This window comes from Sinocyclocheilus anshuiensis, unplaced genomic scaffold, assembly GCF_001515605.1.
Source record: "Sinocyclocheilus anshuiensis isolate Anshui unplaced genomic scaffold, SAMN03320099.WGS_v1.1 scaffold437, whole genome shotgun sequence".
NCBI classification, from domain to species: domain Eukaryota; kingdom Metazoa; phylum Chordata; class Actinopteri; order Cypriniformes; family Cyprinidae; genus Sinocyclocheilus; species Sinocyclocheilus anshuiensis.
Window position 1 is genome coordinate 2,236,603 of NW_015539902.1, and position 21,675 is coordinate 2,258,277.

The 21,675-nt window shown below is 38.0% G+C and overlaps 2 protein-coding genes across 3 annotated transcripts; one reads left to right on the forward strand and one right to left on the reverse strand.

The window, feature by feature from the left end:
• LOC107686168 (probable 28S rRNA (cytosine-C(5))-methyltransferase) lies at window positions 1-6,802 on the forward strand. Its single transcript, XM_016483067.1, has 10 exons — window positions 1-272; window positions 721-840; window positions 970-1,141; window positions 1,286-1,394; window positions 1,572-1,710; window positions 1,808-1,923; window positions 3,614-3,792; window positions 4,342-4,543; window positions 4,624-4,779; window positions 5,496-6,802. The coding sequence occupies exons 1-10, from the start codon at window positions 180-182 to the stop codon at window positions 5,653-5,655; spliced, it is 1,446 nt and encodes a 481-aa protein (XP_016338553.1). The 5' UTR covers window positions 1-179; the 3' UTR covers window positions 5,656-6,802.
• A 117-nt stretch (window positions 6,803-6,919) lies between these two features.
• Window positions 6,920-17,446, reverse strand: pom121 (POM121 transmembrane nucleoporin). 2 transcript variants are annotated; one of them, XM_016483065.1, is made up of 13 exons: window positions 16,858-17,446; window positions 15,224-15,433; window positions 14,850-15,014; window positions 14,615-14,695; window positions 14,339-14,513; window positions 14,066-14,157; window positions 13,669-13,748; window positions 13,383-13,507; window positions 13,202-13,301; window positions 12,728-13,108; window positions 11,122-12,519; window positions 7,919-8,020; window positions 6,920-7,836 (listed from the first exon to the last, which is right to left on the reverse strand). In XM_016483065.1, exons 1-13 carry the CDS (start codon window positions 17,409-17,411, stop codon window positions 7,742-7,744), a joined length of 3,558 nt encoding a protein of 1,185 aa, XP_016338551.1. In that variant the 5' UTR covers window positions 17,412-17,446; the 3' UTR covers window positions 6,920-7,741. The 2 variants fall into 2 exon arrangements, with proteins under 2 accessions (XP_016338551.1, XP_016338552.1); XM_016483066.1 differs by lacking the exon at window positions 16,858-17,446 and adding an exon at window positions 16,595-16,672.
• Between the last annotated feature and the right edge of the window lie 4,229 nt (window positions 17,447-21,675).

Genomic DNA, 21,675 nt, shown 5'->3' on the forward strand with positions numbered 1-21,675 from the left:
CCGTACTGTCGAAAAACGTTGCGAAAACTAACCAGGCAAATATGAAAACGTGGCCGGTGTATCTGCTCCATAAGAGTAAGAGAAATTGACTTGTTAACGGCTAGATTAGTTAAAAATTAGTTGTTTAAAGTTAAGTTTAAGTTCAGCTTACTGTATAAAGCGCCAGTGTTATTTTAATCATGGCACTTTACATGAAAGCGGCAGAGATTCTTGAGAAAGTGGCGCAGAAAAAGGGTGCAGTGAAAACTCTGGTTTATGACAGTAAATTTCAAGTAAGTGCTGATATATGTGTACCTCAGGCATCTATAATTAAATCACATGGGGCGTAACTGCGTGTTTACATAACAAATGTGGCTTAAATTCCATCTTAAGTGGCGCACATTCAAATATTCTGTTTTACAAATGATATGTACCTTGTTTTTTTCACACGTGTCTCATAATTCACCTTAAGCGAGCAAACTGTTGTCTTCTTGGTAACCAAGTACACTTTTTTTGTGATAAAACTGTTGGGAGAAATAGTTGGTCGAGTGGAAATGACGTCACGACTTAATGGGCAGTCGTAATTTTTGTAAAGAAAAATAGACACAAAAAAATGTCTATGTTTTTGATTGTTTCACTCTCTCTGTAGACTGTCGTGTCTTCAGAAATGTAACCTTTTTTTATGATAGACTTCTCGCTCATTTCACTCTTTAGAAAGTATTGTTTTTGTCTATTCATCAGAATATCAAGCAGCTCTTTGCCCTTGTGTGTGAGACACAGAAATACTCTTCAGTGCTGCAGGAGATCATCAACAGCACCAAGCTTCTGAAAGAAACAAAACTGAGGATCCATTTAGCTAAGGTAGACAGCTCTACTCTAACCCTCACCTGTAAAATCCCATGTCTGTGTCTGCGGTGCATCTTTTTTTTTTCAGTGTAAACTAACCTAACTATTAAAAACTTAATAGATGTGTCATTGTGTGTAACCCAGGTGCTGGTGTATGACCTGCTCATTGGTCACGGGGTGAAATGTGGAGGCACCTGGAAGACGATGATGTTGAAGCATCGCTCCAGACTACAAGCTGCCCTGGCAAGAATCAAAGTCAAGAGAAAAGTCAGTCGAAATCAAGACCTGCTGCCCTCCAGTTTCCAACAGACTCGGGGTAGTGTAGACATCAATTATTTGAATATTGCATATTATAATATCAGTTTTTCTGTGATAAAACAACTATATATTATATGATAAAAATGTATATAGATAGATGGGTATAGATATCGAGACCACTGAATATTTTGTGTCTCGTCAGATGATGTAATTCCACGCTATGTGCGAGTGAACACTCTGAAAACCACTCTTGAGGATGTCATTGACTATTTAAAACGAGAGGGATTTTCATATCAAGGAACAGCATGTCGGTAAGTTGTCCTCTGCACATCACAAAATGTTTGTAAATTCTCCAGCGTCCCAGATTTAGAATGACATGAAGGAGAGTAAATGATGGCAGAATGTTTCCTGAACTATTTCTTTAACAGTGCATTTCCAATGATAGTTGTTGTTTTTTTTAACCATTATTTCCCGTTTCATCGTCCCAGGCTCGAGGATCTCAATCATCTGTCCGGGAAGAGATTTCTGTGTGATCTTCATCTCCAAGATCTTCTGGTTTTCAGTGCAAAAACTGCCTTTCATAATCACTTCCTTTATAAAGCAGGACACATTATATTGCAGGACAAGGTAGAACATTATACTACACCTACCTACAGTTTGCAAAACATGAAATGAGACCAATCATGTTATTTCGCTCTCTGTTTGTGTTAAAATGTTTCTGTAGGCCAGCTGTCTTCCTGCATTCCTCCTAAACCCCCAAGTTGGCAGCCATGTCATTGATGCTTGTGCAGCTCCAGGGAACAAAACCAGCCATCTAGCTGCCATGATAAAAAATAAAGGGTATTTCATATCTAATACTGAAGAATAAGGGACTGGATATAATTATTAAAAATGTGTGTGTATATATTCATATTTTAATATTTTATTTCTAATTTATTAATACTCACACACACACACACACACACACACACACACACATATATATATATATATATATATAGAGTGGTGCATAGAAACTATTATACATTTTGATACATATATATATACACAGTATATATATATATATATATATATATATGAAATATTTACCTTTATTTACCTATTAGAAATATAGAATTTAAATGTAAATTATTTTTTTAAACATTTATTATTTTAATATTGTAATTTCTATTTATATTTTCATAAATTATATATGTACAATATATATAACAACTGAAAACAAACTTTGGTAATATTAAACAATGTATTTAAATTATATTTAAATTAGGGCTGTCAGTTTAAGGGTTAACTTAATTAATTAGTTATGAAAAAAATAACGCGATTAAAATATTTTAACGCAGTTAACGCACTGGCCCCGCCCCCAGACCTGTACATCATCTTACGCTTCATACATTAACGGACTGTTGACAAATATAAACGAAGTTATGCCCTAAAATTCAAAATATTGGGGCAAAAATGCCCCTGTACGAGTTTGTCTCATTTATATCATATGATAAGCGATATCACACCAGCAGCGAGAGCAATAATAGCCTATCACACGCTGTTTTTGTCACGAATAGCACGAGTGCAAATCATAGACACTATAAGGTGCAAATGTGATTTTATAGTAAATAAGAAGTTAATATTGTGTTACATTTTAAACACAATATTGTGTGTTTTTGTTCTATTTTGCAAACGAAAATATTACCTATAAAGCCACAGCAGAATTGTTGTGCGTCTGTGAGCAACACAGCGGTGTTTAGTTTCTGAATGAATCCGCGTTTTGAACGAATCGTGTGAACCAATGATTCAGTAGCCCATTCATAAAGTGAGCTGTTTTACGTCATTCCTGAATGAATCAGCCGTTTGAACGAATCGACTCATAAAGACATTTACCGCCACCTGCTGGTAGTTTTAGTTTATTTTTTAGAGTATCATTTAATTTATTAAAATAATAAATAAAAACATTAAAGGGATAGTTCACCAAAAATAAATAAATACATTCTGTCATCATTTACTCACCCTCATGTTGTTTCAAACCTGAATGACTTACTTTCTTTTACACAACATAAAAGAAGGTATTTTGAAGACTGTTAAAACCGCCACCTGCTGGTAGTTTTAGTTTATTTTTTAGAGTATCATTTAATTTATTAAAATAATAAATAAAAACATTAAAGGGATAGTTCACCAAAAATAAATAAATACATTCTGTCATCATTTACTCACCCTCATGTTGTTTCAAACCTGAAAGACTCACTTATATATATATATATATATATAATGAATAAATTATAAAGTATTAAACTTAATTCTAAGAAATTAAGATTCATTCATTCATTCATTCATTAAAATAGTAATCTTAATTATATATATATGCATATGCAAAATGCATGTATATATAATCTAATCTGTATATAATGACTTTTTGTTAAAATATTTTATGTATAAATAAACACACACTAATATATACATATGATATATACATACTTATATTTTAATTACATAATATATTTTGTAATTGAATTGATTCATTTTATTAAATGTACAACAGGAAATTGTTTGCGTTTGATCTTGATGCAAAACGTCTGTCCACCATGAGCACTCTTCTCCTTCGTGCCGGGGTCACATGTCATCAGCTGGCCAATCAGGATTTTCTGAAAGTAGATCCACAGAGCTCAGAGTACAAGGAAGTCGAGTATATCCTTCTGGACCCCTCCTGCAGTGGATCAGGTAATTATTGTGTATAAAGTAATAATTGCATCAGCAATACTTTTAGATTTGGCCGTTTAGACGTGTGCTTGTCTGTCTCAGGGATGGTTTGTCTGCGGGATGAGGTCTCAGAGCTACAGGATGAGGGGCGTCTGCAGGCGCTGGCTACATTTCAGCTGCGCTCTCTCAACCACGCGCTGCAGTTCCCTCGGGTACAGCGTGTCGTCTACTCCACCTGCTCCATTCACTCACAGGAGAACGAGGACGTTGTGTCGGCCTGCTTACAGCAGAAAAAACAATAATAGGTTTAAATTATCTTTTGGGGGTATTTTCACAGCCAAATTTAGTTTGCGACTAATTAGATTAATTAATCACAGCACCCTGTAATTAATTAGATTAAAAATTGAAATCGACTGACAGCCCTAATATATATATATATATATATATAAGTCGAGTATATCCTTCTGGACCCCTCCTGCAGTGGATCAGGTAATTATTGTGTATAAAGTAATAATTGCATCAGCAATACTTTTAGATTTGGCCGTTTAGACGTGTGCTTGTCTGTCTCAGGGATGGTTTGTCTGCGGGATGAGGTCTCAGAGCTACAGGATGAGGGGCGTCTGCAGGCGCTGGCTACATTTCAGCTGCGCTCTCTCAACCACGCGCTGCAGTTCCCTCGGGTACAGCGTGTCGTCTACTCCACCTGCTCCATTCACTCACAGGAGAACGAGGACGTTGTGTCGGCCTGCTTACAGCAGAATTCTGCATTCAGGTCAGAAACTCATTTCAGATTTGTTTCACAGTAAGAGGACATCATTTAAACTTTTTTTTTTTGTCTGTCTTTGTTTGTAGACTAGTTCATCTTTTTCCAAACTGGCCTGAGAGGGGTCATGAGCCGTTCACTGAGTGCCTTCGTGCCAGCACAGCAAAAACACGCACTCATGGCTTCTTTGTGGCCATGCTGGAGAGACGCCCCCCACAGACAGATGAAGAAAACCTCCTAGTCATGTAAGTCTGATGACTACTACTATGTGTGAGACGACTAGTTATAGACCGTTTTTTTTTAAACCTGTGATATGTTACTAAAGTAAAAAAAAAAAATAGAAATACATTTGCCTTTATGAGCATCCGAAACATGTAGCTCATATTTCACCCAATAATAAAAAGAAACAGAATAATTTGCATGAAGAAAAAGACCATTTAGAAATTTTGAATTTGAAAATCTTGCTGGTAAGATGCAAAATGCTTTCAATTCTATCAGCATACATTTAATGCAGTACTATCATGACAGTGAATAAACAAGTACACTATTGTTAAAAAGTTTGAGGTCAGTTTTTGAATTTTTTTAAAGTTTATTATGTTTACAAAGGCTGCATTTATTTGATCATACAGTAAAACTGTAGTATTGTGAAATATTTGTGAATTTTCAGCATCGCTACTTCAGTCTCCAGTGTCACATGATCCTTCAAAAATCATTCTAAGAAGCTGATTTGCTCTTCAAGAAACATTTCTGATTATCAATGTTGAAAACAGTTGTGCTTAAATTCTTAAAATCTTACTGACCCCTATATATAATATGTATTACTATTTAAATAGCACATTTTTTAATATTACCTAAGAATTTTTAAATTGTCCTGAAAATGTTACAATTAAAATAGCCCTAAATATTATTTTAATACCAGATTTCTTCTGGCTATGTTAACATGGTTTTATTATTGTCACAGCACATTGCCGTCTGGTGGTGAGGAAAAGCAGGACACACATCAATCTGGTCCATCTGATGAGGAACTAGAGAACACAGAGACCGCAAACGAGCAACCGACAAATTCAGTCTCAAAGAAGAAAAGGAGAAACAGAAAGAAGCACAAAAAGCAAGAATCCTGAAGTTATAGAGGACTTGAAAATCATCTCTTCTCAGCTGTATTACCACTGAATAACTGACTGCTGCTTTTATTGAAATGTGATGAATGATAGTTTCAAGTCAGACCTCAGATTTCTAATTTCGAAATGTGTGAATTATCCGCCATGCATTGAACACCACTGATGAGCATAATTAGTCAACTTTACATTTTTATTGGAAACAGCATGTCATTATCAGAGCATTTATGCAGACACAACACAATCCGTGTGCTGCTTCATTCAGAACTCCATTCATGCTTTGAGGGTTAGTGGGAATGGTCATTTACACACAAACTGAGCATTCACTAACAGCAACGTCTGAAAAACATACAACTAAGTACAACTGCTCTCAAACATTCACAGCTTGAGAAATCCAGCTCTCATCTCAACACGCATCTCATTTTCTCAACAATCTACACGTCTCGCTTGTATTTGGTACGGCTTTCTAATAAACTGAAAGCCTGGGCTCATGCCTCCTTGCATCAGTCTGGGCATGAGGATACTTCAAAAATGTGATTAATTACAAATTATGTTAAGACCCACGTGAGAAAAGCCATGCAAAGAGGGACTGAGATGGCTACATCGTTGTAAAAACTGCTGTCCCCAATTCAGTGGATTTTTCAGGTCAAAGAATGAAGGGTAAACCAAATAAAAATACAATAAACCTCTAAAATGAATGGTGTTTTTGTGCTTCCATATTTGTGCATTGAAGTACTAATTAAATCCAGTGTTTTGTGGATATACAACATTGTATTTAGACTAAAAACAACTTGTACTACACAGCTCTTTTACTTAACAGACCTGAGAACGTTTAGACTTAAAATCTTCAGGTATCGCCGGTCTACATAATGTCTCGACTGCATTTCCCAACAGATGCTGATTCAGGAACCTTTTAAAGACATGCCGTTTCAATAGCAGGCTGAATATTTGCTATAATCAGTAATCAAAAAGAATTGAAGTTGAGATCATATTCTTTTGAAACGCATCATTATGAAAAAACAGGCATCCATTTCTCAAGAGTACAAATCTGACATTATCCATAATATGTAACCAGAAGCAAAACACACTAAGGCGCACAGAGCAATGAATGGGTAAAAAAAGAAGAAAAAAGCTACATCCAGTGCCTGACAGTCAAATAAACACTGATGACAGATGCAACGGCTATAGAATTGTGGTTTTGCCTACATGTTTGCGTTAAGTGCTGACTTTAATTACTTGGAGTATAATTAACAGTAGATCGAATGAGGCAGACTGCAGTAAGACATCTCAGCTGGGTCACAGGTGCACATTTAAAATGGCGAGGTAGTAAAATGGCATGGTGTGTTGGAGAGGTGAGCATGTCGCACTAAAAACATCAGCTTTGGTTTTAGACAGATGTCCAATGTGTGATAAACAGATACATAAACGGTGCTTCTCTTAAAAGAACGTGCAGAAAAAGCGATGTAAAATTTGATTGTTTATTATGCAGCTCACTCAGGCAAAAAAACATTTTTCTAAATGAAACGGGTAAAATATTTACGTTTTGAAAGCTTAACAAAAAAAAAGATTCTGCTAAGCATGATGAAAAAGCATGACAAATCTACACTAATCGCAAGACAAAAAAAAAAAAAAAAAGGGTATTCACTGGATCTAAAATAAAGAGCATTTGACTACTCAAACAAGAGTCAAAATTAAGACCTTTCAACAGGCCTGGACTGAATCTGTGTGTGAGTCCAGATTTGAAAGTCTCTTTTTCTTTCAAGTATAATTCGCTCCTGTTCGCCATCCTTCCCCAACACCAGACGTCCTCATCAGACATTTACAGACTCCATTAGCGAAGTCGTGATGAGTCTCGGTGGGCGCAACCAACAGCAGAGACGGGGCGGCCCGGTACACCCCATGAGCCTGGATCCTACACGCCTGACCAGCCCTGGCAGTCTGGAGGGTTGTAGAGACGAGGTCTGACTGAGAGCCTTGTTGTGTTTGGACCAGCAGCAGTAGCAGCAGTGTCTGGGGCAGGTGGGACAGCCGGAGGAGTAGTTGCAGAGTCCAGACGACAATAATGAAAGGGACAGGACTCACATCAGCCACATTACTTCTTCCTTGGGTGCTGTCTGCGTGCTTGTAATCGTCGAGCCCCAGAGGTCTTGGAGCCTGTTCCGATAGAGAAGGCGGCTGGTGAAGCACCTAAAAGGACTCAAACATATATTTATAAGATGTAGGGAACTATTATGCAATATTTAAAAAACTAGAAGTGACTGTATTTTACCAAATGGTGAGGCGCCCATTGCTCCAAATCCTGGGGTTCCAGGACTGCCAAATGGCATTGACATTCCTGCAGATGCCTGGCCAAAAGCAGGAGTTGATGTTCCTAAGACAACACAGGACAGACAAGGAGAGTGTAAGATGACTGCTTTACTGGGTTTAGTGCAAATCATTAAATAACTCATCCGCTTAGTGCTAACCAAGTATAAATACAAAATACTAACCATTTGTAAACTGTGCACACTGTGCTGTAATACTCTGGGCAAAACTAATCTTAAGGCAAGGCAAGGCAAGTTTATTTATATAGCACATTTCATACACAATGGTAATTCAAAGTGCTTTACATAAAAGAAAAGAAAAAAATAATCACAACAATAAAACAAGGAATTTAAAAACTTTGAAAATGATTTAAAAAATGTATTTAAGAGGTTTAAAATGAATTTAAGAAAACGATTATACATAAAATATAGTGCAATCAGTTCGGACATCGCACAGTGCTCATTCAATAAATGCACAGCTAAACAGACGAGTTTTGAGTCTGCATTTAAATGTGACTAATGTTTTAGCACATCTGATCTCTTCTGGAAGCTGATTCCAACTGCGGGCAGCAAATGAAATGAAAACTGGAAACAAAACATCTAATTCTTGCAATGTTTTTTAACATTGCAGTGGAATTTTGCCTTAAGTGGAATTTAAGGCAAAACTAATCTAAAGTGTCATTTCAGAATGATTCATATACTATTGCAGTATTTAAGGTTTTGAATTAGCTTTAAATTGTAATTTTTTCCCCCAGTTTATTTTAATTTTAGTTTACATTTTAATAACTAAATATAGGGCTGGACAATTAACTCAATATCAATATATATCGCGATATAATTTTTTTCAGTAACGGTGATATTTTTAAACACATTGCCAATATTTCAGACATTTTTATATGAATGTAACGCATCTAACGATGGCGCCGACGCTGATGGCTGCCTCCGTGGCGTGCTCCGCAGTTGTTTTTATGTTTTTGTTAGTTTGTCCTGTCTTTAAAGGGAACCGACTGTCTTCAAAAAAGTTTTTATCTGATAAAGTAGCGTGTATGAGCAGAGCGCTGCTTTGTATACAGCCGTTACTGGGGAAACCACTGTTTCTATCGCTCCAAAAGCGCCTCCTGCTGGCAGAGAATGGACTTGCATTCGCAATGAGCCCGTCTCCAGCAACACCTTTTTGTTGTTGCTTGCTCTTTTTTTTCCTATTCTCTGCAGCAACTTCCCATATTCTTTATCCTGGCTGAAGCACTTTTGTTTCAATCTATAAGAATAATCAACCTATTTAATTAGGGCTGTGACGGTCAAATTGCCAAGCCTGTTCTTGTTATCAGTCATTGAGAAAAAGAACCACATAGATTTAAAAATAAATAAACATCATAACATCTTACTTGATGCTAAATACATTTCAGGTAATTTCCGGTCCTAAATAAATAAAATCTGGGCAGCAAAAATAGCCTAAATCGCTACATTTAATTTTTTAACATTATGCATGTCAGGGTGATAGATGAGAATAGTGCAAGAAGTGCAGCAAAAAGCAGCTGTTGCAGCATACTTGTATTCTAGATCATAACCTCTGGTCAGACACACATCAGGAGCACAAAAGGCAAGTTACTGCTAATTTTGAACACAATGTACAGCATACATGTTTTTGCATGCTTGACAAAATCTGGTAAAACAGGTAACTGCTGGGTGGGGCATCTGTGAGAGGAAAAGGAGTGAATGCCACCCAATAATCAGGATCAAAGAGAACTGGCATAAGAACTGCAGTTACACACACACTGGTTTTGTCTGGTCTTGTCATGATGTATTCAAACACAAAATGACCTGCCCAACTCAATCCGAGCAGCTGAGTCCTTAGCCATCTTCAAGGATCAGTCTATGTTATAGTTAAAAGTTAAAGATATTAATATTATTAAGGTGAGTCTGAAAGTCTTATGTTTATTTGACAGTGATTTCACATTTCTTGTTTGGATCAAGGCTAAATAAAACACAAATCAAAGGTGAACTAATTTATTTATACCGTTTTTAGTTCTAAAATAATATATAGTCTTATAGGAGAAGGTTCCATAGAGTTGGCAAATTCATTTTTCAGAAGTTTGTAGGTACAGACATCCATTGTGGGGGTTCTTGGCAGTTTTTCTGAGGATTTTTTAAATATTGTTTACATCGATATCAGAATTATATTGTATCAACCAAAACTACGAAATATATTGTGATATAAATTTTGGCCATATCATCCAGCCCTAACAAAATGTAAAACAGTTTTCTATTAATATTTCTAATAATAATATTTCCATTTAACTTATTTCAGTAATTTTAACTGAAAATAAGTTAAAGTTTTTCATCTAATATTTATTTTTTAGCTTAATATATACATATATTATTATATCCGTTTTTTTCATTTATTATACAATTAACAAAAGCAAAAAAGACCTCTAACACTAGCTTGCTCTATCTGTTTTCTTTTTATTATATAAAAAAAAAAAACCTTGCTACGTGTACTGCGTTAAGCTAACTGAGCCTTGTTATAGCACTTGTATACCATTGCTCTTTTGTTGAAGTCGCTTTGGATAAAAGCATCTGACTGCTAAATGACTAAATGTAATGTAAATGTAAAATATGAACCAAATATAAATAACCACATTATTTGATTACAAAACAGCAATGACTATGTAGTTTATTAGTGGTTTCTTTCATCACAGTTTTTACTGTGTTGTGTACGCATGTTGCTGCATAAATCTGTTAAGCTCTCCGCTTCGCATCGTGGCCGCATCACCACCTCGGGTGTGCATTATTTTTCTAATAATTCAACGGCCCGTCGTCAAGAAAATAATTGCACACCTCAGAACGTTCCTCAGCCAATCAGATTCAAGCATTCAACGGCCCCGTAGTATAATATATATATATATATAAAATAATAATAATATATTATATATAATAATGAATATTCTGATACCACTAAACTGTAATTGCTCACAAAATAACTGCCTATATCTCTCTCTCTCTTTTATGCATACACACACACACTAGTGGTTGATATAAACCAATACTTATTGTTTTTTTGATAGTCAGTGCTGATATGTGAGAGCATATACATATATCATCAGCCACTACACAATATATCAATGTCAAATAGAACGTTCTTGACCTATCTCAATAAAAACAAACTTACCAAAAGCAGGCTTGTTATCAGTGTTGTTGGCTCCAAAGGAAAAGCCTGGCGTTTGAGCTCCAGGCGCAGGGGTTCCAAACGGTGTTGCCGAGAGCGATGCCCCAAAGTTAAACCCTCCAGAAGCAAGAGGTGCCGGAGTACTCGGAGCAGGGTTCTGAGTGGCTGTTGACGCCCCTCCAAAGGTGAATGTAGGCGCCGGGACAGGGAGAGGAGCCACAGTCTGTGTGGAGGCCCCAAAGACAGGAGCCGCAGAAGGGGTTGTGGTGTTTCCAAAAGAGAAGCCAGCTCCACCGAACGTAGGCTGACTGTTAGTCCCAAACGCAGGCGCTGCTGTGCTGGCAGCGGCTCCAAACATGAATGGTGTTGTGCCGTTACTTCCACCACCGGTACCAAACGTGAAAGGCTCTGCAGCAGCAGGGGTCTGCTGTGTGGATGCTGGGAAGGTTGATGAAGAAGTGAAGGTTGAGCTTCCGAAAGTGGTTTGCGTTGTGGGCGTCTCTGAGGATGTAGTGGTACTGCTGGTCATTCCAAACCCACCAAATGGAGTGGATGTGGAGTTCTGGTTTGCTGACAGCTGGCCAAACATGAACGTGCTTTGGGCCTGTGGGGCGGGTGCAGGTTTTGTTGCTCCGAACTGAAAAGCAGAGGTGGTGCCACTAGCATTAACAGTGTTGGTTTTCAGCGCAGGGGCAGCCGTTGTGGTCGATGTGGCTCCAAACTGGAACGTGGTGTTTGTGGCAGGAGTGGATGTGGTTGTTGAGGTCCAGCTTCCAAACAGAGACTGGGAAGGAGTTTGCGTGGTTGGGGCGGCAGATGATGTGGACACCGTCGCTGGCTGGGTACTGGTTAATCCACCAAATAACATCCCACTGTTCTGTGAAACTGGAGCAGCAGGGGTTGATGTCGTTGGTGTGGCTGTCTGCCCAAAGGCACTAATGCCACTTCCTGTGCCAAATAAAGGCTTGAAGGTGGGCTGGGTGGGTTTGACCTCTGCTGTGGAAGCAGGTGTGGTGCTTGCTGCGCCGAAAATGGGCTTAAACCCAGATGACAGGGCGTTGCTAATGCTATTGACTGATGCAACTGTGGTCATAGGCGCAGCAACTGTGGATTTAGGAGGCTCAGATGCAGGAGTGGCTACGGGTTTAATCAAACTGAACAGGCTGCCTCCTCCGCCCAGGGATGGCTTGCTTGATGTGGGTTGAAGAGGTTGGGCCAGGATCTGAGCGAAGGCAGAGGGCATGGAAGTGGCTGGCTTGGAGGAAGGTGATGATATGGAGGATTGGGTAGAGAATGAGGGCTGCAGAGCGGTAGGGCCTGACTCAGATTTGACAACTCCACTGCTCAGGTTTGTGGGGCCAACAGCAGGTGTAGAAAGACTGGACACAGACACTGCTGGAGCTGTATAGAGTGACAAAGGCATACAAGGTCATGTTAAAATGCATGGATTAAGGACCCAAAGAAATACATTAATAGTTTTTAAAGAAAACACATTTATAATGTAAATAAATAAAGATTTTAAATAAGTGCTGTTCTTTTGAACATTCTATTCAACAAACAATCAATTACCCCAAATCTGTAAAACCAGTGGAAAATAATTTCTACAAACCTGCAGTTGTAGTGCCCATTAGAGCAGGAGCATTGAGAAGCAGATTATTCTTCATGTTTTTCAGGGACTCCAGGAGAGGGTTTGAGATGCTTGAAGATGGAGCAGCTGGTGTGGTAGAGATGGAGGGGGCTGATGTGAGAGTCAGGGGTGCAGTACTAGCCACACTGGGTGCAGTGATGGTAAGGTCGATAGTTGGAGCGGGAGTTGTAGTAGTGGCTGGTGTGGTCTCAGGCACAGGTGTGGAGAGAGAAATCAGAGAGGGCGCAGCGCTCATGGCAGGTGCAGTTCCAGATGAAGAAGTTGGAGCTGGCTGAGAGAACAGGGTTAAAGAGGGAGCCGGAGTTGGGGTGGGTTCAGAAACTGGAGGAGGGATCTCTGGCTCTGGAAGAAATACATTTTAAAAAAGTAACAGAATTAGCTGCAAGCATTTCATTGTATTTATAGTCAATCCAGGCGAGAGTGAAGAGAACATACCAGGCTCCTCCAGGACCTTCTGTATCTGGCTGAGAGCTGCTTTCTTCTCCATATCTAGATCTTTCACTGTGATCGTATAGCCAAGTTCAGGAGGTGGTGGCTGCAGACACAATGTTACAGTGACGAATATCCACTATGCAAATGTGTGGTGGAAATGTGTATCAATAGCTTTGTTACTTACCAAAGAAATCTGATCTCCTCTGTTTGTGGTCACCAGCTGGATTTTGCGCTTACGTTTGCCACTGCCGCCTCCAGAGTAAGATGTCGATGTTGCAACAGGTGCCTCAGATTTTGGAGTAAGTTTAGCTGGTAGAAATAAACTCAAAATGAAACTTTGTAGCATTCCTAGTGCAAAACATTTAATCTTTCATTTATACCATTAATCAATGCTATATTATATAAAGTTGCAATAAATTAGTTAATAAATCAAAACTGCATTATATGAACGAGGTAACATGTTTCCTCACTTGTAGCAGGTGCAGGGTCAGTTGCCACCTTATCCATTTTCACAAAGGATGTAGAACTTGGTGAGGTAGCATCTTCCTCCCTACAGCACACAAAACAGTTTATGAACAGATTAACATAAGAATGTCTTAAGCAGACCCTGTACAATCAAGAGCATTTATGATGTTCATCTGACATTGATTAGACATTTTGCAGCTGTGTTTACACAATATGCACAGCACAACAGAATGAAACATGAATCTCGAGACACACTTTTACAAAATAAACTATTTTAACTCAACCTGCTTTTTTGCAGTGACAGTAAAGATGACAAAAAAAATACAGCCTTGATGAACACGAAACTTTTTAAAAAGTCTTTTGGACACCAATGAATGGTAGTGAACATTTAAAGATTCCTACCTTGCTTTCTTGGCAGCTCGCTCTGGAGTCTGACACCGAGATCCTCCTGGGCTTGTAAAAGGAGAAAGACTGAGACTGGATGCTGCTCTTCTCTGGAAATACAAAATTTAAGGAATTGAGACAATGAATACAAAACACAACCGTACAAAAAAAAAAGAAAAAAAAAGCAATAATCATCAATATGCTCACTAACTACCAATTTGAATCATTTCTTATTACATTTCCTCAATCTGCAACACTATGAGACTATGAGAAAATGGTCAAATGAAATACCTGTGGATAACCCTGTGTAGAACTGTAAGAACTGCGAATGGGATTTCGGACAGATCCAGGCACCCCACTGGGAACAGGAGCACCACTTACAGAACTGATAGAGGAGGTGCGAGACCGCTTCATAATGTACTCTTCATTGAGAGAAGAGTTCATCCCTCTCTTTAGACTGCCTGGTCTGAGGAGGAGAGGAAACGTAATCAGAGATAATGTAATAAAGACTCGATGTTTAACATATGTAGAGGCAGATTTTACAGTGGAAGGTGTATGGTCACCTACTTTGGCACAAGCTGAGATGGAGCTCCATTTGCAAGAAGTGGCTCAAACGCTGACTGAGAACTTCCGCTGCTGTCATGTCGCCTAATGAGAACAAGACAATTATTCGGTGAAACTACAAAAAACAAAAGCAAACCCTCCAAGTTCCACATACCATGGAAAGTTACAACCTAACAAACTCAAAGACGATAAGATTGTGTGACGACTTTCATTTGGTCACTTTCTGCCCATCACATACCTCCTTTTGCTCTTCTGGCCAGAGGAAGCACTCCTGTCCTCCTCATCAACCTCCCTCTTCCTGCTCTCTCGGAGCACGCTCAGAACAGCTTCTCTGGAGCAGGGGTCTGTCTGGGCTCCAATACCTGGAGATCTGACTGCTCCAGGGGAGTTCAGGTGATTGAAGCTAGAAACAATGTAGCATTTACATATTAGCAAGGACAATTTCTCTTGACAATGCCCTTCACTTTAATCCTGCAGCAACTGTGGCAGCTATAGACAAGGTTTTAGGAGAGAAATAATCCCAAACAGGATTTAATTAGACTACAGGCAAATACAAAAGCTATTTTAATGCTAGTGCCCTTCATTCACTCTACAGAATTTAAAGCGACTCACAATGATGATCGAGTGGGGTCTGGTCTGGCGATCTTGACCATGACCGGACTGTGAACAGCAGGTGAATTGCGTTGGGTGAGGACATTCTTCTTATGGAAACCATCCCAGTTTGCAGGTGGCATCACTCCAACAGGGGACGTCCCCGTCTGCTGAAGGGGGTAATGTCTTTGGGGGGTGATGGTGAACCGACTTGCAGTGCCCACAGGGTCCCTAATGGCATTGAAACAGCAACAGGTTAATGCTTCAAAAGATCTTCATAAAATGTAAACACCTTCACAGAAAATAATAATAAATCTTGCATTACTAATGATTTTATGTTTTTAAAAGATTTTAAAAGATCAAAGGTTTCCTATGCTCATCATTTATTTGATAAAAAAATTAAGTAAATTAAATTAATAGTATTGTAAACTATGATGCAAATCATCTTTACAACATGCTAATTTAGAGCTCAAATATTCTTATCATCAATGTTGAAAATAGTTGATCTGCTTAGTAATATTTTTCGTGGAAACCGTGATGCTCACACAGTGAAATTATTATTTTTTTTAATTAGAGTAATTAATGCTTTCATTGAGCAAGGATGCTATAAAAGACAATTGTTACAAAAGATCTCCAATTCAAATAAATGCTGCTTTTTAAACTTCCTACACAAAAAAAATCCTGAATTTTTTTAATTCCCACAAAATATTACATAACAAAAACATTAATAAGAAATGTTTCTTGACCACCAAATCAACATATTAGATTGATTTCTGAATGATCAGTTGACACTGATAATTCAGCTTTGCCATCACAGGAATAATTTAATTATATTCAATATTACTATACTTAAAAAAAATATATATATTTAAACAAATAAATAACATTTTTACATTCAAACAGAAAAAAAGGGTTACTTTTAACTAATATTTCCCAATAATACTGTATTTTTTTATCAAGTAAATGCAGCCTTGGTAAGCATAATACGTTTCTTTCAAATACAATTTTTTTTTTAAAAGAACCACCTTCTAAACATCTAATTTTTGTTTCTCTGAAGTCAGTCAGTCATATAGGTATAGAACAACATTAAACAAGTTTAACCCAAAAAAAACTTAGGCTGAAAAGTAGACTGTACAGCATGGTGACAAATTCCAAAATAAATAAAACAAATAAAGTGCTACATTAGAATTATAAACGCAAATATTAAATTTCAAGACTTAAGTAATACTGTATAAACAAAATATTAAAAAATTATCCCTTGACTAAAGAAAATAAATGAATTGTTTCCAATTCCATGAATTAGCAGACATAAGGACATTCACGATGCAAGTGCGAGCACAAAGCTGTCACAATGCTGTTTCATGTTAAGTGGAAAGCTTTATGCAACCCTACACGTGTAGTGTCAGGCGTCCAAACTGGTGTAGGAGGAGCAGTGCGCCTGACCAGCTCCAGGAACTCCCACATTTTCAAATCATGGAGGGAAAAATGGGACAACTTATATGTTAGAACAACTGAGAATGCCAAACGTGTACAAACACGATCCTGATAGACGCTACATTTGTTTTATTAGAGCGTAAACAGAAGAATCTCTAATGCATTCCTATTAAAACACGCGAGCTTAGAGAAAGCGACAAGACAAAGCATTTGGTGTTTACCCGAATGACAGTCTTCTGTTAGGGGTGTGCACAGCATGATTAGGTCGGGCGAGTCTCTCCCGGAGATGATCTCTGGGGTGCATGAAAGCCCCCGACCCTCCAGCGGGCCTCACCGCTGCGGAGGGGCTTTCTTCAGTCTTGGCGAGGTAACTTCCCATGAGTATATCCCGAGGGCTGAACACCGACTCACTGAGCGTGTGGTCTCTTCTATAATACGAGCCCGCAAAGTGTCTATCGCTGGGTGACGCGAAGGAATTTCTAGCATCACTTTTACGTAACTTGTTTCTGCCGGCGGGCGGGACTCCGCTCAAAGTCCTGCCCGGTAACCAGCGCAGCAAAGCCGACGGGACGCTCAGTCCACGGCGAGGATTGAGGCCTAGTCTCTCGAAGAGCTGCAACTCCTCCGCTTTGTGAAAATAAACGACACAAGACACGACACAGATAAAAAGTATGTACAAATAAGCTGGTATGTAGCTCAACACAAGTAAAAGGAGGAATAAAGAGAACACCGCAGCGGAGAAAACGACTACCCGCCGTTTATCTTCAGGAGACATGGCGGCACCGCGCCGCCGAGAGCAGATATCCCATAATTCCCCGCGTCCGCGCGCGTTGTTTACGTCTCGATGATGTTCGTGACTGAACGCGTGCAAATTTTAGATTGATTACAGTGTTTTACCGCCCACTAGCGTTGTAATGTAAAAGCAACACTAGCATTTCTGTTTATATTACATATTTAATAGCGGCAGAAAGACTAATTACTCAGTGTATTATGGTTTGCTATTACTCACAATTTTAACCCCTGAAAATTATGAAAATTACAAATATACATATATATATTGAGCATCAAATCAGCATATTAGAATGATTTCTGAAGGATCATGTGACACTGAAGACTGGAGTAATGATGCTGAAAATTCAGCTTTGCCATCACAGGAATAAATGGCATTTGAAAATATATTTATAAATATAAATATAGTAATATTTCACAATATTACTGTCATTATTTTTTCTTTAAAAAATGCAGACTTTTTTCAAAAACGATATATATATATATATAGTTAGAGAGAGAGAGAGAGAGAGAGACATCTCAGATGACTGACCTCTTCCAGTACACTTTTGTTCTTCTTTACATTTGATTTGTACTTAGCTTCTTCTGATATGTGAATTTATGAATAAAAGCATTTTACTGTATTTTACAGTTTTATTGTGAAACGTATGGCAGTGTGACTGCAGTCACATACCGTTTCTTCCTGCTATAATTCAATGACAACTAGATGGCGCAAATCGATCAAAATTCAACCTCAGTACACATGGCTACATTTTCCGTTTACAGTTGTTCGTTTCGCAGACGCTTTTATCGAAAGCGGCTTACAAACTAGGAAAACAACAATTAATCGTAAGAAGGCGATTTGTTCAAGCAATACATAATTTTAAATATCGACCAGAATAGTATAAGCTAGAACAAGTAAGGACATGAAACAGTGAAAGTAAAGAAAAAGATCAATGTTTATCTTTAACATGAGCACTATATGAGATTCTTAAACAACTTTTGTTTAACACTTTACAATCTATAAACTCCAAATGTGTTTGAAAATCCGAATTAGATTCTCTCAGAGTCAGATGGCTTGGAAAAGTGAGGCACCTGTCAGCGTCTTAATTTACAGTGCCTTTCTCAACGCATGGCACCTTGTTGCTACGGCAGATTAAAAAGTGCATGGGTAACGTCTGCACTGCAGGTGGCCTGGTGTTGATATCAGTTTAGCATTTGGATAAGCAGCACAGCGGTAACCCAGCTGCTCCAACATTTCAAAAGGGCAGGTGTGTTACCCAAAGCCTAAAATGTTAATTTCCATTCAGCATGCTTCAGCCGTTTGTTTCGGACAGTGCTTGTGTGGCTGTTTGCCAGGAGGAGGGTCTGAATCTATTGCTCTGAGCGCTTTCATCATGCATGTATACACACACACAGACTGGCCAGGGTTCATTCAGGCACCCCCTCACTTCTCTTCATTGGCCTTATTCTGTTATGAGCTGAGTGCAGATGGTGCAGACCTTCTGTTGGTCTAATGGTTTTAACCTGGCCAGCTCAGATTAATGGCCCAGCTTGAACCAGGAAGTGCAGAGGCCAATTACGTCCTGAAAAACATTCCCCTTCTGCAAATCTGCATCAGACACACAAGCCTCCCCCTTTAATCTCATTGTGAGGTGCTATTTAATCAAATACACTCATCCTCTTGATCCTCCATCGTTCATATGTGTATCAGTTTGATGGCCAAAGAGCTTTTTACTATTTTAAGGGGAATCTAGTCAGTGAAAGAGAGAGAGAGAGAGAGAGAGAGAGCAAAGGAAACAGTCTATCGTTTGTCGTGTAGCTAATTTCCTGCATCAGACAAGTTTAGGCTTTGTTACTAACATCAACCTTTTTCCCAGTACCCCTCCCAAACCATCTGCCGCTGTGAGGGCAGCATAATTACCCCAAGCAAGCCCCTTCCCCCCGGACCACAGCCTCTGGGTTTCCTGATTAGATGTACCCCACCTCATATGACCGTGTGTTACCCTCCTTGCCTCAGACAAGGAAACACAAATGTTATATTTGGGTTAGACCTAGACAGCAATACAGCATTTTCAGTGCTAAGTTATAGTTTTAATGAGCAGGGAACACAAATATTTTACCTGAATTTCTATAGTGGACTCGCTATATACGTTTGCTTGCTTCATGCATATTCACTGATAATTTTCAAAAAATATTTTAAATTATTTATATTTTTACCAAATATTATCTGCAAACAATTTAGGTCAAATTTATGTTTTTATCAAACTAGTTTCCCCTCAAGTTCACACAAGTGTCATAGCAGATAAATTCACAGGTGTAGTTCATCACATTACAGAAAGTGCTCAAATACTTTTTTTAAAAATTGTTTTAAATAATATATGAATATATGATAATATAAAACAATATGTATTTAAATATATACAGTGGGTACGGAAAGTATTCAGACCCCCTTCAATTTTTCACTCTTTGTTATATTGCAGCCATTTGCTAAAATCATTTAAGTTAATTTTTTTTCCTCATTAATGTACACACAGCACCCCATATTGACAGAAAAACACAGAATCGTTGACATTTTTGCAGATTTATTAAAAAAGAAAAACTGAAATATCACATGGTCCTAAGTATTCAGACCCTTTGCTCAGTATTTAGTAGAAGCACCCTTTTGATCTAATACAGCCATGAGTCTTTTTGGGAAAGATGCAACAAGTTTTTCACACCTGGATTTGGGGATCCTCTGCCATTCCTCCTTGCAGATCCTCTCCAGTTCTGTCAGGTTGGATGGTACTGTATATTGTGTGTGTATATATATATATATATATATATATATAATATTTATTATCTATTATTAAATGTGTGTGTGTGTGTATTTTTCAAGTACACAGTGTCTTGGTAACATGTTACATTAACATTTGATGGCCACAAAGTTTCCAAATACCTTTCATCTTTTGAACAGTATATCTATTATCATCTATTTGTGATATGTTTTGCTTGAAAGGTGTTATCTTTCATTTAAAAAATGACCAAATAAATGTCCAAAAACTTTATTTGGGACCCCCCAATGTATCCCCACTAATAAAACATACCAACTGACAATAAAAGGGTCACAGCCAGGTTTGAATCCTATATACTGTTCCTATGTTGACAAACAAATAATGTCAGATTTGTATTGAAATGGTCTGAACGGTTTAAAAGAGAGTGTTTCGGTCTTACAACTCACTGTTTTGACCAAATAATGAGATAAATGGAACTTCCATTCCAAATAAAATTCCACACAGTTTATTATTTATTGTGGAACAGTTCTTTTTGTTAGTTTCCATAAATAGTCAATGGGATTCACAGGCAAATTCACTGGTGATCTCTTTATCTACAGCAGAGAGGCTTGATAACCTTGCAGCAGGAAACACTGAGCTGTGTTTGTACACAGTTCAGAAATAATCCAAGTCCAAGAAATCACACACATGCACATGTGTTGGTTGTGCAACAGCTCATCACCACAGTCTGAGATGAGGGCAGTGGCTAAATAAATATAACCTGAAACCAGTGCAGAGATTACAGTATCTCTAATCCAAAGACTCTTATTGGGAACATTTTCTCATATGCATCAGAGTTAAAAGAGTGTTGAGGATAGATTATGACATATTTAAATGCATGAGTGTATGATTTGTATGTATAAATCTTTTTTAGTGCGACTTCATGCAACATATAATGTCATTTAATCTTAGGGTATTGCTCTATATTGGCTTTGGTGGTTTGCTTTGGGTTAGAATGTATATTTTCTCTACAGAGGAGCTGTGTCTCTGTGTCTCTCCTCATCTCTCTCTCTCTATCACATAGACACTCACTCACTCTGTCCGGGATGGATATCGCATTTATTTTTAGACACAGTGGGTTTGGCCAGCAAGAAGCTTAGTATACATCATGTGGCTGAGGCAGGCAGCTTTGAGGAGAAGTCGAGAGAGACAGAAAGACAGACCTCCACCCTATTCCACAATTAGCTACTGCTTTAAATGTACCCCACACCTCATTTCTCATTACCATCATGTAAAAATACCACATTCCCATGACTCTGTTGTGAAAAAAGAAGCAAAAACAATGATAATAAAAATTAAAGTAAAGTATTTATTCTTCTTGGTAGTAGTTGTTTTACTGCTTCCACTCACAGTGAGTTTGGTTTTATAATAATAATTTCAAACAACTGCTTATATTATGAATTATATGCTGTAATTTATATCATTTATATTATGATATATATATATATATATATATAT

Excerpts from the sequence above, each read along its gene's own strand:
- pom121 (XM_016483065.1), bottom strand. The coding sequence starts at position 17,411 with ATGTCTCCTGAAGATAAACGGCGGGTAGTCGTTTTCTCCGCTGCGGTG. Across the intron at positions 14,696-14,849 it reads GGCCAGAAGAGCAAAAGGAG|GCGACATGACAGCAGCGGAA; the intron begins GTATGTGATGGG and ends TGTTCTCATTAG. Across the intron at positions 12,520-12,727 it reads AATGGGCACTACAACTGCAG|CTCCAGCAGTGTCTGTGTCC; the intron begins GTTTGTAGAAAT and ends CACTCTATACAG.
- LOC107686168 (XM_016483067.1), top strand. The coding sequence starts at position 180 with ATGGCACTTTACATGAAAGCGGCAGAGATTCTTGAGAAAGTGGCGCAG. Across the intron at positions 1,142-1,285 it reads CAGTTTCCAACAGACTCGGG|ATGATGTAATTCCACGCTAT; the intron begins GTAGTGTAGACA and ends GTGTCTCGTCAG. Across the intron at positions 1,711-1,807 it reads ACATTATATTGCAGGACAAG|GCCAGCTGTCTTCCTGCATT; the intron begins GTAGAACATTAT and ends ATGTTTCTGTAG.